General features: G+C 41.5%; 1 protein-coding gene across 2 annotated transcripts; it reads right to left on the bottom strand.

Annotated features, from left to right (window-relative positions):
• Positions 1-595: 595 nt before the first annotated feature.
• Nrbf2 (nuclear receptor binding factor 2) lies at positions 596-17,945 on the bottom strand. Of its 2 annotated transcripts, XM_004858257.4 has the most exons (4): positions 17,710-17,945; positions 8,356-8,440; positions 4,206-4,246; positions 596-2,085 (listed from the first exon to the last, which is right to left on the bottom strand). In XM_004858257.4, the coding sequence occupies exons 1-4, from the start codon at positions 17,737-17,739 to the stop codon at positions 1,375-1,377; spliced, it is 867 nt and encodes a 288-aa protein (XP_004858314.1). In that variant the 5' UTR covers positions 17,740-17,945; the 3' UTR covers positions 596-1,374. The 2 variants fall into 2 exon arrangements, with proteins under 2 accessions (XP_004858314.1, XP_012932651.1); XM_013077197.3 differs by lacking the exon at positions 8,356-8,440 and having other exon boundaries at positions 17,710-17,935.
• Between the last annotated feature and the right edge of the window lie 269 nt (positions 17,946-18,214).

Here is an 18,214-nt window from a genome sequence, read left to right on the forward strand (position 1 = left end):
AGAAAGATGACAGGAAGAAATATGACTTATGTGTGGTCTCTTCAGCCCTTCCTACTTCCGCCAGGCTCATCACCGAATACACAAGCCCACCCTCCCCCTGCAATACAAGAAAGCCTTCCTCAGGGGCAGCGCAGTGCTGCTCCCTTCCCTCACACAAACCATTCCACACAGCAGTCTGAGCTCTAAACACGCCCAGCGGCCTGTAACCCAGCTTTGCTTACCTTGTTCTCTTCCCTGAAGCTCTCCTGGAGCCCTACCGGCCTCAGCTGAAAAGACAGCTGCCTTTGGCCTAGACCAGCCTGACCACTCTCCATGGGGTTAAGGTCACAAAAAGGGCTGGCAACACATTCAAACCTCAGGAACTTTTATAATAGGTCTTAGCCAAAAGCCTGAGAACCAGTACCATCAGGAACTTCTATCCTCTTTCACCCTCCTTACAAGCGGGAAAAGACTACAAAATAATCAAAGAAAAATCTTTAACCCACTACAGAAATCATTCAACTGCATCTGCTCAAATTCCTATTCAAAGTTTACAACACAGAGGGAGGCACTGAGTAACCTGCTTTTACACCATCAATCACATTCCACAAAGGTATAAAACACAATTACTTTATTGATTTCTTACAATCAAATACTGCCAGCTAGCATTACTTCCACTCACGCATCATTAAAAACAAAGGATAGTTCCTTGGTATTTTCAAATGATGCATTATATAACAAACAGAACTTAAAATGCACCGATTAATTATGTAAACTGGTAATTTTTTTAAAAAGCTTAATTTGGTTCCTTTCTTCATAAAATGGAAATTTAAATATTTCTCCTGATAGTCTTGAGGTTATCATTATAAGTAGTGCAAGTGTGGCACAGAGTTTCATCTAGAAAGGTGTACCTCTTACACACCTTCTTTAAACAAAATGTGCATAACAAAATGCATACAGTCAATGCACAATAGCATGTTTCAAATACAAGGCAGCTCCTCAGGCCACTGTATTATTTAGGTTTTGCATTATCATTTATGGCATTATAGATTAATTATACATAACATACTTTTATACATTTAAACCCTGAAGATACGAAAAATAATTGTTGCTTGAAAATATTATTCCAGGTAGCCATTTGGTTTGTATCAGGAGAACGCCAACCTCCGAGCTGTGTCTGCCAAGTCGGAATCATTAACTGTGCCGGTGAATCAGATCCACAGTGCGTTTCACAGTGACTGTTCCCACACCCGGGCTGTACCTCTCCCCCACAGAAGCCAGGCAATGACACTTCTAGGACTGCCCTTGCACGTGGTTTTCCCTTTATTTTTCTTTTCTGGATTAACTGTGTTACTGAATTATTTCCTCTTCTGACCTCTCTACTGACCTTCCATCTTAATTACTCATAAATCCTTTCAGAATGTCCTCAGAGAGCTCCATAAGCGGAAGTTCTGGAGACGGAAAATCCAACGGAGGAAGGTTGGGTATTGGAATGTCCTTGGCTTTCCCAGTACTTGCTGCAAACTTCTGCCAGGCTGAAGAGGCTGCTGCATTTTCTGAATGTGGTGGCAAGCTCCATAACTCTGATTTTTCTACAAAATCAGCATCCACATCCAGCTCCTTTTCTACTGAACCTTTTAGAAGTCTGGCCTTTTCGGCCCTTAGTTGTTTATTTTCTTTCCTTAATTTTTCATTCTCGGCCACAAGGAATTCCACATGTCTCTTCAAATCTGCAATTTTGGTTGCCTGCTCCTCTATAATTGTTTTGTCATCTTTTGGGGCTTTGCTTCCAATACATGGCTCTGTTGGCTCACTCTTTTGCTGAAGTAAATACAGCAGTGTGTCTGGATCCCTGTCAAAAACCCCCTGAATTTCAGGGAGGTGTTTCTCTGTGGAAGGGCTGTGCTTCTGAGAATGAAGGGGGTTCTGGCCCTCAGCATCCTCTGCAAAGGGTTTGTGAGGTGCCTGGAGATGGACAGCTGCATCCTTGTCCGTGTTCTGCTGGGCTTTCAGCCGCTCCTCACGCTTTGCCCTCTTCCATCTTTCCTGGATGAGGAGGAGCTGTTTCATGTGGCTGTCCCTCTGCAGTTCCAGTGACAAGCGAGCCTGTGAACAGAAGGAAAGGACAGTTTGCAGAATTAACACTCAAGTCTCTTCAGTAATGTTCACTGTTACTCCCTCCTGAATACTTTTTGCAGTTCAACAGAAATAAAAAATTTCAAAATGAATATTTCTAGATAAACTAGAGAAAGGTGTATTTCTGTTCATACACAAGACACCACTCATTCAGAAAGTTGTAAGCCCTATTCCCAAACAGGCTAAATCAGACTTTTCCTGAATGTGCCTCTACCCGCTGCATAAGATCAGAAATCTTCCTTTAGACATATCACAAAGCAGGGTGTTCAGGAGGCTCAATGAACACCTGTACGACGTAGCTGACTTATAAGCAGGTTCTATGCCAGTGATGGTGAACCTTTGAGCTCCAGTAATAACCATGAGCCTGCTGTGGTATGTGTGCCTTAGGTTCACCACCACTGTTCTATATTATCAAAGATAAAACTTTTAAAGATCCTCTGAGTTCAGTGTGAAGACTAAGTGGTTTTTTTGGTCTGCCACCAATTTACCTTGCAGAAATTATCTCCTTAGCTCAGAGAAATGGTACTAGCATTTTATAATCCAGAAATCATCTTTAGGTTTGGGGATGTAGCTCAGTGGTGGCATTTGCATACCATGGGTATGCAAAAGCCATGCATTCAAGCCCCACCACTGAAAACAAAAAGAATCTGTAATCCCAGTACTCAGGAGGCTGAAGCAGAAGGGTCCCAAGTTCAAGGTCAGCCTGGGAAAGTCCTGTCTGAACTACATAGAGAACCTATCTCAAAAAAAAAAAAAAAAAACACCAAAAACCAAAAACAACAAAGAGCTGGGGATTTAGCTCAGTGTTGCCGCCACCTGCCTTGCAAGTTTAAGGTCTTGAGTTCGATCCCCAGTACCAAAACAAAAAACAAAAACCCCAACACCAATATAAAAAGAGCTGAGAGGTGAGCAAGGTGGCGCAGGCCTTTAATTCTAGCATGTGGGAGGCTGAGGCAGGAGGATTACTGTGAGTTCAAGGCCAGTCTGGGCTACATAAGACAAAACAAAACAAAAAATAAGAAAAAGTGCTGGGGAAGTATCTGTGACAGTACACTTGCCTAGCATGCACAAGGCCCTGGTTTTAATCCCCAAACAAACCAACAAACAAATAATCCTAGGAAGCAAGCTCTCTCCAAGCACAGAAGATAATTTCAAGTCAGTGTGGAAACTTTTTTGGGGGGCAGTAGTAGGGACTGAACCCAGGGGCCCTACACTGACCTACATCCCCAGGAGTCCTTTTTATTTTGAGAGGGTCTCACTAAACTGCCCAGGCTGGGCTTAAACTTGAAACCCTCCAGCCTTTTAGTCTGGGATTGTAGGTGTGTGCTACCACACCTGGTGAGACAATAAAAGAATAGGAATTTAAGAGACACGTGGGAGATATTTATACTACACTGACAAACAAAGGACAGCTCAATTAACTTCCCCTTGGCCAGGTCTGCTTATTTACTGTGAGCTAAATAAGGGTCAAATACAAGCTGATAACCAGCAAGATGCCAAGTGGGGTCTTTAAAGGGTTTAGTATCTGGCGATCTGAGATCTGTGAGTAATAACTGCAAAAGAACAGAAGTTTCAGGATGCCACGTCTGGGACATCAACAGTAGTTTTCATTTCCTTTCTAAAGTACTTCACTCTTGTCAATTTTACGTATGTTGTATGTTTTTCACTCTTTTTCAGGCAGACCTTGAACTCACTATGCAACCCAGGCTGTCCTCAAACTTGAACCAATTATCCTGCCTCAGCCTTCAGAGTGCTGGGATTACAGGCATGCCACAATGGCCGGCTCCCTTTTTTTGCACCAGGAATGAAACTCAGGACCTTGAGCTTTCGAGGCAGGCAGTGGCACCATTGAGCTAAATCCCTAGCCCACGGCTCCTTTGTTTTTGTTTTTAAGACAAGGTCTATGTTGTCCAGGCGGGTCTTAAACTTACAATTCCCCTTCCTCAGCCCAATAGCTGGATTACAGGTGGACATCACTGATTTTGTATATTTTAATAAAACTTTTTTAGAGGAATACATTTTGTTTTAGCATACAAGGGTCCAAGAGACCTTGCTACAAGAGACCTTGCTATATTAAGAACATGTCTCACCTGCTCAGACTGTGTCAGCTTCATGGCTTCACAAAGATATGCTGGTAAAAAAAAGAGGCACATGAATATATGAGTGTCATTTTTTTGTAATTATCAGATTAAAGGAAGAGTTTTAATACTCCATATAGAGAATGGGTCTTATGAGCAATTATGCTATTAACTGGAAAGTTTTTAAAGGATAGGATTTTCCAAAGATGTCAGTGGTGGTCAAATGTAAATATTCCCAAACCCATCTTGAATCAAGATTTTGCTTCGAAACCCTTCTAGAAAAGCCTAGGAGTGCAGCTCAGTAGTAGAGCAGTTGCCTAGCTCATGGAGGTCTTGGGTTCAATCCCAAGTCATGAAAAAAAACCCAACAAACACCTACGAATTGAAGATGATCTAATCAGAAAAATAGGTTTAGGAGAGGTTAAAATTAAATGAAAACCTATGGAAGTCTTATTTCACTATGTTTAGAAAACATCAGGAGATTATCAGTGATTTTCTACCCACCCAAATATCTGAAATACATTATTTTGGCCTCCATTAAAAACTAAATTTATCATATTGTTTCTGAGATATATCATCAGGCTGGGCTATAATACAGTAACTAAAAGCCTTAAGAATATGTAGATATATTTACTGTAAGTAAGTTACTAAGGATAATATGTCATATATGAAGACCATCAATTCTGAGTGACTTGATTTGTCTGACTTAAAATAGTAATGTGGAAAGCATTCCTTTTCTTTTTTGGGCTGACTGCTAGAGTGCTGTTATGGTCTGGATTCAGAATGTCCCCCAAAGGCCCACGTGCTGAAGGCTTGGTCTCTGGCTGATGGCACTACTGGGAGGTGGTAGAAACTTTAGGAGAGGCCCAGTGAAAGAAAGTCAGGTTACTGGGGCCAGCCCCTTGAAGAGGATACTGGCCCTGGCCTGCTGCCAGAAAGTAAGTAGCTTTGCTTTTCCCTATTCCTTATCCTGAGGTTTCTACCTTGGCACAGCCCGACAGAGACAGGACCAAGTGACCATGGAATAAACCTTGGAAACCAAGAGTCAAAATAAATTTTTCTGAATTAAAAGCATCATATCATAGCAATACATGCAAATCCATGTTTAGAGCAGCACAGTGTGTAACAGCTAAGTCTTGGAAGCTGCCCAAATGCCCATCAACAAACAAATGGATAAAGATGTGGGTGTTTTTATACAACGGAGTACTACTCTGCCATAAAGGATGAGCTTCAGACATTTATAGCTAAATGGATAGACCTTGATAACATACTCTTAAGTGAAATAAACTGGACATACATGTTTAAATACTGCATTGTTTCTGTGGTGTGAGAAATGAAAATTGGAAATAAGGACTGAAATGTATAATGGATGTTGGGAAAGGGGAAGAAAAGTGTTCAAATGGGAAGAGGAATGAGGGAAGGAAAAGGAAGGGAAAAGAAAAAAAGTGAAAATAGAAGGAAAAAATGGAAACGAAGCTTATGTACATAGGGAGGGGAGGGGGCTTGAGGAGGGGAATAGGATAAAATAAAATTTAAAAAAATAAATTTTTCTTCCTTTTAAAACTAATTTTATCACCTATGTTGTCACAGAAACAGAAAACACAAAAAACTGGTACTGTGGAGTTGCTACTATATGTGACTATACCTGATAATGTGGTTCAGAAGGCTTTGGACTTGGTTTGCAGGTGGAGCCTGGCAAAGTTTGGAAAAGTAGGCTACAGAGAGCTTAAAACATGGAAAGCAGAGCTTAATGGACAATTCTGGCTATAGCTCCAAAGACCAGATGTCGATAGTAATGCAGAGTAAAGGTCAGGCTCAGGTTTCATTTTCTCTGCTTTTTGACAGCTGGACAAAGAGGCTGGCTTTGTTTTCTTCAATTCTTTCATTTCAGACTTTCCTTCCTCTGAGTCTTTCTCAGGTGTTGACCTGTCCCTGCAACATCTCTAAAGGGATTTTCCTTCCATACAGAGTACATCTACATCTATACCTCTCAAAACACCTGTTGTAAGTGAATCTGGAATGAATTTGGAAAAGAGTGAATTCACCCCAACACATCAATTTGCAACTCTACTCCAAAACACAACACAAAGCTATTTTTAAGTCTAAACTCCAAATGGGCTCAGGAGGATTTACTAATTACATTAAGGTCTACCTTCATAATTAAAGCTAATGTGATCTAACAGGTAGAATTTAGATGTGTGTGTTGTGGGGGAGGGTGGTATTTGAAATTCAAAAGTAGTTTTAGGTCTTTAATGACAAAGATCAGGTTAAGAATGAAACTTTTTCCCTTTTATTATTCAGAACATCCTGCACCTGAGTATACAATGCATGTTGATTCACTTCATTTTAACGTATGATTCTGTATTCTACAACTGTGGCACCCATCCACAACATGGATTTCTTACATAGTTACACACAGGATACGGTCTCTACAGTGACTACAAATTTAACAGTCTGAAAACACAATACAATTTAGAAAATATTTAAAGAGCATGAGTTGACAAGTTAATGTTAGGCAAGGGTATCAAATACACCATAAAAAATACAGATTTATGTGTTGTCTTCTAAGGGCCCAGTTATATGTGTTATACTTCAGCAGTAAAACTAATTTTTTTTTTTTTTTTTTTTTAGTACTGGGGATTGAACTCACCACCTTTCGCTTGCAAGGCAGCCTCGGTGCCACTGAGCTAAATTCCCAGCCCAGTAAAACTAATCTTTTAAAAACAGTATTTTCTCAGGGCCAGGGATTTAGCTCAGAGGTGCCGTGTCTGCCTCACTAGTAGCACAAGGTCCTGAGTTCAATCCCCAGTACCAGAAAAAAGAAAACAATATTCTCTCTGAAAATTACTGACTTATAAACAAAAACCACTGAAGAGAATTTATCCTCACCAAGGCCTACTGTGTAGTCTGTATCTCAGAAGTAAAATAACATAGGAGGGGCAGAATCTAGCAGGAGAGAACACAGCTTCCACAGAAGAAGAGGAAGGACCTTTGGTGGTTTAACTCATGGTCAACTTGTACTGCCCAGCTGAACTGATTCATCACGCTCTGGGCATCAAAGATCTACCTGAGGATTGTTGCCAATAGCCATAAAAAGAGAACTGGAGGGGAAGATCCGGGGCTGTTGATTTTCTAGAAGCTTGCTACAGTTGGTTTTCCTGATGCAAACTTGGCTGTAAACTCATTGTAGGAGGTGCTCGGGGTTTCATGTCACTGGGAAAAGCTGCTGCTCTGTCAGGGGAGCTTTGACCTTTACCGTGAGCATCACTTCCTGGCTCCAACGTAGATCCTTCAGCCCAATGGCACAAATCCTTCACCCTATTGGCATAGGTTTTCTGGCTTCTACCACTGGCCTTTAGGCCTTCTGGATGCAGATCCTCAATACGGACAAGCATGAGACATTGCCTTGGACTCTAGGCCTTTAGCTGGATTTGTGTGGGACATTGCTTTGGGATCCAGGCCCTTAGCTGGATTCTTTAGGCCTCTAGTGTGCAATTAATCTCCTGCACTCCTCTGTATTTGACTTTTTTGGGTAAGTATCATAAAATAATCATATAAATTATTTGTCCTGTATTAAGTCTATTTCCCTTGCAAAACCCTGACTAGAACAGCCTTTCAGTAGAGGACTGCAGGGCTTGATCTAAAGGAGGTAACTACACTCACTCTGGATGCAACATGAAGAAAACCCCACCCTCAACACTTTTAGCTTTGCGACTCAGCTGCAGATACTGGTCAGTGCAACTATTTCTGAGCTGAACATATGCAAAGCTGCTTGGCTGAAATAAAATTAGGTCTTATACACACATACATACATACACACACACACACACACAAATTAAAATTAGGTCTTTGTTAAGAAGGGAAGTATTCTTTTTCTTATATACTTATTTAGGTCCCAAGGACTGAATTCAGGGTCTTCTACCACTGAGCTACATTCCTATCCCCTACCACCACCTTTCTGATAGGGTCTCACTGAGTCACTAACTCGCCCACACTAGCCTTCAATTCGCCATACTCCCATCTCAGCCTCCAGAGTGCTGGGATTACAAGCATGCACAACACCCTGCTTGTTGTGACTTTTATTCTAAGTGGTAAGAGATACCAGGGAAAAGAAACTGCTCTTCAGTTTCACAGTCAATATTTCTTAAAAAAGAATACTCACCTGCAGCCTTTTTGTGACAAGAAATGGCTTCTTCGTATTTCCCTACAGCCAATAACCGGTCTGCTCGTCTGCTCTGTTGATGAGCCTAGAAGACAGACATTCTAAGTTCCTTTGATTTATAATATATAAGACTTTTTAAAAGCATAATAGAGGGGCTGGGGATTTAGCTCAGTGGTGCTGCCACCTGCCTTGCAAGCATAAGGTCCGGAGTTCAATCCCCAGTATCAAAAACCGTAATGGAGGCTTGGGGGGGCCGGATAGCTCAATGATGGAGAGCATGCTTAGGGTACCCTCTCAAACAAAAATGATAAGTAATGTTTTTTGCTACACATCAAAGCATTATTACAGGTACATTTATAAGTAGGGCTATTTAAGCCAGGTATGCTGGAGCACACTCATAATCCCAGCACTTGGGAGGTTGAAGCAGGAGGATCACCAGAGTTCAAGGCCAGCCTGGGATCTACAGTGAGTTGAAGGCTAGCCTGGACTGCATATCAAATCTTGTCTCAAAAAAAAAAAAAAAAAAAAAAATTTACCAGACATCCAACAAGTGCAAATTATATACGCCTAGGTTTTTAATTCTCAGCTTGAACACTTTGATAGATGCATGACCCTCGTTATCTATCTGCCTCAGTTCTCTCTTCTCTAAAATGAGCTGTTGGAAGTAAAAAGAATTAAGATTTTTTTTTACATGTACTGAATCTCCATAATGAATGTAATCATTTTGTACTGCAGACATGTACTAATAAAAATTTTTAATGAGTTATGAAAATTAAAGAATCACTCTTCTTAAAATGGTATATAGGAGCTGGGGATTTATTTATCTCAGTGGTTCCATCACCTACCTCACAGGTGCAAGGTCCCCGAGTTCAATCCCTGGTACCAAAAATAAATAAATAAAATGGTGCCTAGGACATAGTACTGTATAAGTCCATCATTATGCTAGTACTATGACAGAATATAAAGGAGGATGAAAATGTATTTGGAAGAACTAGACTGAACTTTAAACACGAAAGATACTGTAAGAAAACTACTTTGGAACTTTTGGTAGTAATTTTTACTTTTATTATTTTTGTTTTTGAGGCAAGCTTTCGCGAAGTAGTTCAGGCTGGCCTCAAACTCAGTGATCCTCCTCCCTCAGCCTCCCAAGTGCTGGGATTACAGGTGTGTGCCACCATGTCCAGCAGTAATAATTCTTATTTTTAAAAGAACTTTTCAAGATTTCACATTGTAGACTGGGGGGAGGGGTACAGGGATTGAACCCAGGGCCTTCACACTGAGCTGCATCCCCAGCCCTTTTTTTTATTTTAATGACAATGTCTTGCTAAATTGGCCAGGCTCTGCTAGAACTTGTCTTTCTCCCTCCTCAGTTACCCAGGGTGCTAGGATCATAGGTGTATGCTACCACCTCTCATCAAGATTTCACATTTTAAAACCAGTGTCTCTTTAAATACAGTTCCTGGTAGAATCTTAACTTTTAAGAACATTAAGTCCATAAACACACTCCTTCGGTGATTCAAAATAAAAACGATAGCCAGGTATAGTGGCACTCTCCTGTAATCTCAGCACTCAGGAAGCTGAGGCAGCTCTGCAGTGAGTTCAAGATCAGCCTGGACTACACAGCAAGTCCCTGTCTCAAAAAAACTAAAACTAAATAAATAAATACTATGAGATTTGCAATGAAAATTCTTTCTGTGCATTGCTCTTTTTCATATCGTTCCTATGGGGAGTTGCCATTTTCTTATATTGTCTTGTTCTCTGGACACCTAAAGAATCCCATCCTTCAAACTTTCAAACTCAGGACCGAAGAGAATGTCAATAAAGTTTCAAATGATATGGCATTCAGAGACTTGCCAGGTGGAAACACTGGGCTGCAGAGAGAAGTGAAGCGGCCCAGCCTGAAGAGGCAGAGCAGCACTGTGTGCATGCAGGGGTAGACCGTCCCTGTCCACCCACACACATGGCCCCAGTCCAGTAAATCACCCCTTTCAGCTGAAGCACATATGAAGTGGATCTGCATCATCTGCAACCAACAAAAATCCTAACTCCAACTAGGTTACTAAGCAACCACTCTCACTGATAATACTTTACTGCTTCTACAGGCTGCTTTAAAAATACAGGTTCAATGTTGTTTTCTTCACAAAGGAAAACAGTATTATCTTTTACAGCTTTCAATTTATTAACTTCTATGATCTTGAGGAGAGTTGTATTCAAAGACAGAAAGACCTTTACAAACATAACACCAAAAAGCAAGCAGAGGAAAATGCACTACACTCCAGACTTCACGGTCAGTGCTCCAGCTGGGAGCAGAGCGGGTCCCTTTCCCAATCAATTCCCCGAGTCTCCTACAGACAAGTAATAAACAGCACCTCTAAACAAGAAGCACTGAACTGACTATATAATTAGTGTAATGAAACTACACTTAGCAGAGTGTTAAAACGGTAGAATCCCAGGAAGCCCTCTTTTAAAGTCTGAACATCAACCTCTACATGCAGCTCTCCCTGCACTTTTTTCTTTCATCAGCTTCCAGTTTACCTTGTTTTCTTTTATCTCCTACAAAGACAGTGAGAATCTCATGCTTCATCTTTCACATTACATTACACAACTCACTAGTGAGTTCATAATTCAGTGGATCACAACTAGCATTAAAAAAAATATTAAATTTGTGTATGTGGTACTGGGCCTTGAACCCAAGGCTTTCGCACCCAACCCTTTTTAATTTTTACACTATTTTGAGACAGTCTTGCAAAGTTGCCCAGCCTCAGATTCAACTCGGAATCCTCCTCCCTCAGCTTCCAAGAATGCTGGGACTATAGGCATGAGCCATCATATCTGGCATAAAATTTTAATACTAAGGTGTGGTGGCACGTGCCTGTAATCCCAGCACTTGGGAAGCTGAGGCAGGAAGATTGCTGCAAGTTTGAGGCCAGCCTGAGCTACACAGTGAGTCCAAGGCCATCATGAACTACAGTGAGATCTTGTCTCAAAAAAGCAAAACAAAACAACAACAAAAAAAGCAAAATAACAAAAAAATCTTTTACTAAATAGTAAAGTATATCATCTATACCAAAAGCTTGTTTGGTTGTTTGTAGTTTTGCATAATTCTAGGAGGCACCTTCTATAATTTACTAGCTCTGCAGGACTATGTACACCTATGTCATCATTCTGTAAACATTTCTCATTGTGAGAGGTGTGGCACAGGCCTGTAATACCAGCACTCTGAGAGGCTGAGGCAGGAGGATCCAAAGTTCAAGCATGGCCTGGGTGACTTAGTGACCTAGAAAGACCCTGTTCCAAAATAAAGAAGGGCTGGGGATATAGCTCAATGTGAAGGCCTTGAGTTCAATTCCTATCAAAAAAGAAATCTTGGCCGGGGATTTAGCTCAGTGGTTTTGCCGCCTGCTGCACAAGCGCAAGGACCCGAGTTCGATCTCTGGTACCAAAAAAAAAAAGAGAAATCTTGTGTGTCAGGGCAGATGGGTAAATAATACTGCCTTAAAAGAAAAACTGCCAGGGCCGGGGGTTTAGCTCAGTGGTTCTGCTGCCTGCCTTGCAAGCACAAGGTCCCAAGTTCACAATCCTCAGTACCAAAACCCGCCCCCCAAAACAAAAACTGCCTAATATAAAGATCAATACAGCTGGGCATAATGGCGCGCACCTGTAATCTCAGCACTCAGAAGGCTGAGGGAAATACTTCCAAAACTGCTACATAGATTCAATGCAATCCCAATTGAAATCCTAACAGGATATTTCACAGAACTAGAGAAAACAATCCAAAAATTCATTTGGAACCAAAAGAGACCTAGAATAGCAAAAGCAATTCTAGGCAACAGAGACATGACAGGGGTATCACAATCCGGGACTTGAAACTATACCACAAAGCTACTGTGATAAAAACAGCATGGTACCGGCAAAGAAACAGACCCGAGGATCAGTGGGATAGATTAGAAGATGCAGAAAAAACTCCAGACATACTCAGCTACCTCATCTTTGACAAAGGAGCCAACCATCCTCACTGGAGGAATGATAGTCTAATAAGTGGATTTCAACCTGCCAAAGATTTAAAACTAGACCCTGTCAGGCCAGGGATTTAGCTCAGTGGTGCCATTGCCTGCCTTGAAAGCTCAAGGTTCTGAGTTCAATCCCCAGAACCAAAAAAAAAAAAAACTGATCCCTGTCTTTCACCATGCACTAAACTAAAATCAAAGTAGATTAAAGATCTAAATATTAAAACAGAAACACTAAACTTGTTGGAAGATAAGTTAGGTGGAACTCTCAAAGACACTGGTGTAGGAAGACTTTATGAACAAAACCTCAGTACCACAGGAACTAGCACAAAGAAACAACTGGGATTTCATCTCATTAAAAAGCTTCTGCAAAAATAAAAAAATAAAAAAAAATTTAAAAAATGTTCTGCACTGCAAGAGAAACCAACAGAGCTAAGAGACAACCTACAATGTAAGAAAAAAATTTTATCAACTGCTCCTCAAAGAACTACTATCTAGAATACATAAAGAACTTTAAAAAAATCAGACCCCCAAATATAAAGACCCAATTCAAAAATGGGCATGTGAAATGAACAGACATTTCTCAAAGTAAAAGCAGCAAATAAACATATGAAAAAATGTTCAACATCACTAGTCATTCGAGAGACGCAGACAAAAACAACACTGAGATACCACCTCACCCCAGTAAGAATGGCTGCTATCAAGAAATCAACTAATAACAAATGATGACGGGGTTGTGGGGAGAAAGGAACCCTTCTCCATTGTTGATGGGAGTGCAGATTGGTGCAACCACTGCGGAAATCAATACGAGGATACCTCAAAAAACTAGGATCAGAGGTACCATTTGACCCAGATATCCCCCTGCTGGGTATCTTCCCAAAAGAATTAAAAGAATCATACCACAGTGATATATGTGCACCCATGTTTATAGTGGCACAGTTTGTAATAGCTAAAACTTGGAAACAGCCTAATTGCCCATCAACTGGAGACTGGATAAAGATGTGCTATTTTTAATAAGATGGAGTACTACTCAAAAAGAATGAGAAACTAGAGACATTTATAGCTAAGTGGATGCACATTGAGGCCATACTCTTAAGTGAAGTAAATAGGACACACATGTGTAAATACCGAATAGTTTCTCCAGTGTGAAAAACTGAAAGTGTAAATAAGGTTCAAAATGTATAACTGATAATGTGAAATAGGAAGAAAAGGTCTAAAGGAGTAGGGAAAGTGGGATAGGAAAGAAGGGAAAAGATATGAGAAAAGGAAAAAATGGAAACAAAGTCTTTGTAAATAGGGAAATGTGGAGGGGGTAGAAGGGAGGGCTGGGGAATGGGAAAAAAAAAAGAACCAAGATATATCATGTAAAGGTATAAAATCCCAATGATGAATGTAACTGTATTGTATACCTAAAATGTACCAATAAACTTAATGGAAAAAACCCCCACAAAAAAAAGAAGGCTGAGGCAGGAGAATCACCAGGAGTTCAAGGCCAGTCTGAACTGCACAGTGAGAACCTATCTCAAAAAAATCCAGGGGCCGGGGATTTAGCTCAGTGGTTTCGCCGCCTGCCTTGCAAGAGGAAGGATCCAATTTCGATCCCCAGTAACAAAAAAAATCCAAACATAGGGGTAGGGGATTTAGCTCAGTGGTTCCAGTGCCTGCCTTGCAGGTGCAAGGTCCAGAGTTCGATCCCCAGTACCAAAAAAAAAAAAAAATCCAAACAAATTAATTAGTTAAAATAATTAATAAAAGGATTAATATATTTAGACTCTTGCTTTCAAATTCCACTGAATACAATGTATTATGCATTTCAATGTCTTCATCTGTAAAATACAGATACAGCTATGCAAAGGACAAAGTTTCCAATGCCAATCCCACAACTGAGTAATTGCTGGGTATACTTTGGTGCCCTATTGCTTTTCCCCAGAGAGCTTCCACTGAGCTTGGCCTCCATTGTGATACAGAATAAATTTTCCCTGAAATTTTTCAGGGCAAAAAGGAAGGGACTTTTAAACACCTGACTTTTACCTCAAGGATTTTTACTACCAATATAATTAACATGTCATGGTTGCAAAGATTCCAGGTATGCACAGGGTCACTCCTTGGACCATGACTGTATGAGTAGCTTGAAAACAGGATTCATTAACCACCTCACAGGAAGGGAGAATCGGCCTCTCCAAAGGGAAGCTCAGAAACGCATGCAGAGGCCACACAGCACTCCTGAGAGCCAGACACAGGAAACAACCTGGCCATGAGTTTTCTTGGACATTGCCCTCTGCAGCTTAGGTAAGCAAAGTGTGAACAATGGTCATGTATAAATTAAGACCTGACATCATTTCCCAAATTGTCAACCAACAAACCAAAGAATTACGTATTATCTCACTTAAGTTTTGACACTTCCTACCAACTCACCTTTCCAAAACTAAATGCATGGAAAGAAATGCTTAAATATATACTAAGTAATTTTCCAAATTACAATTTTTCCATATTAAAAGTTACAAGAACCAAGGCACAGTGGTACACACCTATAATTCCAGCACTCGGGGAGCTGAGGCAGTAGGATGACGAATTCAAACCCAGCCTGGGCAAATCGAAAAATTTAAAAGGGCTGGGGATGTAGCTCAGTGTGAAGGCCCTAGGTTCAATCACCGATGAGAGGGGGAGGGGGGTTGACAAGAAATAAAAAATCTTGATGAAACAAACTTATAGAGTCTAAATATCTTTTCTTTCAATAGATGTACAATTTCTTATTTTTCCTTTGACCAGCTTTGAAAATTAGAGAACTATGCCAGGGATTTAGCTCAGTGGTTCTGCTGCCTGGCTCACAAGCACAAGGTCCAATTTGATCCCCAGTACTAAAAAAAAAAAAAATTAGTATTTCAAGCTAGTCGCTTCCATATCTTCAAAATTCATTGTGAGGAAATAAGCCCACAGGTCCTTACTGCAAACCTAACATACAATACTACAGAAGAGCTATGAAATGCTGACACAGAATCTATAGTTCAATATACAGACTATGTTGAAATGAAAATTATATGAGTACACTTACATAGAAACACTGCTAGAAAGAGGTCATGTTATCAAAATGAGTGGTGATCCATAATGTACATTACTTAATTTCTCTCAGTCTAGGCTAATCCATCTGTAAAGGTAGGAAAAAGTTCTTACTAAATTCTAAGGATGCTCTGAGGACATATGATTATAAATCTAGGTACTGTAAAAAAAATCCTTATACAATGAATTTGGACTACACTGTGTCTTCAGAAAATACAACCTGTATACAGTGGGATTTTCAGAGGCACTCATTAAATCATAGAATTGTGAACTATTTCTCATGCTAAGTCAACTAGATACTAAGTGGCATGTCCCCTGACATGAAAGAGTGAGACAACCTTCTAGCTAGGCACAGTGGTGGAGGGCCATAATCCCAATTACTTGGGAGGCTGAGGCAGTTGGACAGCAAAGTTTGAAGCCAGTCTGGGCAACTTAGCAAGATCCTGTCTCAAAAAGGAGGAGGGCTGAGGTAAGAATATAGCTTAGTGCTCCCTGGGTTCAGTCTCCAGTACCAGAATAAAAATAAACAAACATTGGGGCTGGGGATGTAGCTCAGTGGTTTCGCCGCCTGCTGCGCAAGCGCAAGGACCCAAGTTTGATCCCTGGTACCACAAAAAAAAAAAAAAAGCAAGAGGGCAAAAATAAACATCAATCTCTGTTCCATATAATAAACCACTAGTCTAGAGATCAGATAAAAACTGATTTTGTGCTCCACCTATCACTGTCACTGGGTTTCAGTCTTCTCTTAAAATACCACACACTTGTGAAGCACTTGGCTGGGGTTGTGGTACAGCCTGCAGCCAAAAAAACTAAAGCTATTTGGAATGGAACCAATGGTCACTTTCCAAACAGCTGGTTATTTCTAGTAATGTTTCCATGAAATTTCAGTATAGAGCCATCCATGTTTCACTGCAAACTGTTACCTTAAAAACAAGAGAAAAAAAAAAACAAACCTCACTAATGTAGTCCAATTGTCCTTAAGTGTAAACAAATCTTACAAATGGGGGCAGGGCCCAATTTAACACAGCTGGGAGGGGCTCTACAGAGCAGCTAAACTGGCACCACTGATTTGGAACCACAGCTGTAGGTGACAGAATCAGACTTTAAAGCTGCTTAGAAGCTGAACAGATTCAAACATTTATTCCATAAATGGGATTTTAAATTAAGGGCTTATGGTCTCATTATAGCAATAGTTAACTCTTACGCTGTAAGATATTATCAGGTACAGGAGGGGTTTTTTAAAATTGTTTTTGGTTTTCTTGAGACAGGGTCTCCTTAAGTGGTCCAGACTGGCCCTGAATTCACAATCCTCCTGCCTCAGCCTCCTGAGTGTTAGGTTTACAGGTATGCAAGTAATTATAAGCTTTACACCTATTTACTCTAATCCTCACAACAAATCTGAGGCCAAGTAACTTGCCCAAGGTCACACAGCTATTAAGTGACCAAGCCAGAATTCAAATCCAAGCAATCCAGCTACAGAATCTATACTCTTAAACCACCAGGCTTTATTGCTTCTCTGTATAGTTTTAATTAAAACAGTGCTCTTTCAGAACTAACCCTCCATACTCCTTTTTTCTCAATCCCACCATGATAAATGAACTGCAAAACCTGTGACTGAAAAGTTCATGTTCGCAACATTATGTAATCTAAATTTCGTATGCAAAATTTGCGTCTTTTCTAGGAAAGGAAAAGATACAGTGGCCAGTCTGCAAATAGCTGTTTCTTATTACCTAAAAAATAAGGAATTAAGCTACTAGTACTTTTGCTGAGAACATCAAGATGCATAAAGCCACTGAGCTGAGTTAAAGGCAGGAACGGCCCTGTTTATTTCCAGTCTCTTAACTTATTCTGGCTTACGCGTGTTTACGCATCTGACTATAAGCGGTAAGTAGCAAAGACAAAAATGGGGCCGAGGAGGTTATCACTCCATCTCTCCAAAGTTGGGAGGCTTAGACTCAGGGCCCCTGTGCTAGAATTTATAATCAGTATTGCACACCATTTCTACCCGGCCGGCTCAGTGCCCCCAGCAGGGAGGTGGCTACGTGGCTCTTGGAGGCCTTTCAGAGAGGAGGCGGCAGGCGTTTCCCGGGCAGCCCCCAGAAGGGCAAAGTCTGGGGCGCACTGCCCGGAGGCGCTGTGGGGTCAGGGCCCGCCTGCGCCCCTCAGCCTCTACACCCAGCCCTGTCGAAGCCGCCTCTCTACCTCAAGGGTCTGTGGGCACTCGGGGAGGCGACCCGACTCCTGAGGTAAAGGCACCCGGGGAAGACACAATGCTCAGCGGGACACTCACCAGGTTGAGGGGTCCTTCCATTACTTCCATAGACCCCGGAATAAACGGTGGCCTGAGGAAGGGAAGCCGCGGCGCCGGGGCACATGGAGGGCAGGAGAAGAAGACCGTGACGCGGCGGCAGAGACCGCAGACCCACTCCGCGCTCAGTGAGCCACCGGTGGTCTCTGAGAGAGCAACAACCACACCACTTCCTCCTCCGGCGCCTCGCTGCGAGCCCGCCCCCTGCGCCGCCGCTGTAGACACGCACGGCGTCATGACGTCACGCGAGCCAGCGGTTCGTTCAAGGTGGGAATGAGGACGAGCACTGGGTGGGGCTTGGAGAAGGCTTGCGTCCAGACAGCCGTGCGCTTGCGCGCGGCCAATTTTTCCTCTCGCGAGAGTCCATCATCGGCTTCTTGAAGTCGACTCTGACGTCACTTGAGGAGGCAAAGCCTTGGTACTTGTAAAGTGCCTGTTCCTCGTCCCCTATGTTGGCTTCCTGCTCTACTTAGCTACACCCTCTCTT

Source organism: Heterocephalus glaber, unplaced genomic scaffold, assembly GCF_053883595.1.
Source record: "Heterocephalus glaber isolate CG9 unplaced genomic scaffold, H.glaber_assembly_v1.0 deba00001497, whole genome shotgun sequence".
In the NCBI taxonomy this organism is placed as follows: Eukaryota; Metazoa; Chordata; class Mammalia; order Rodentia; family Bathyergidae; genus Heterocephalus; species Heterocephalus glaber.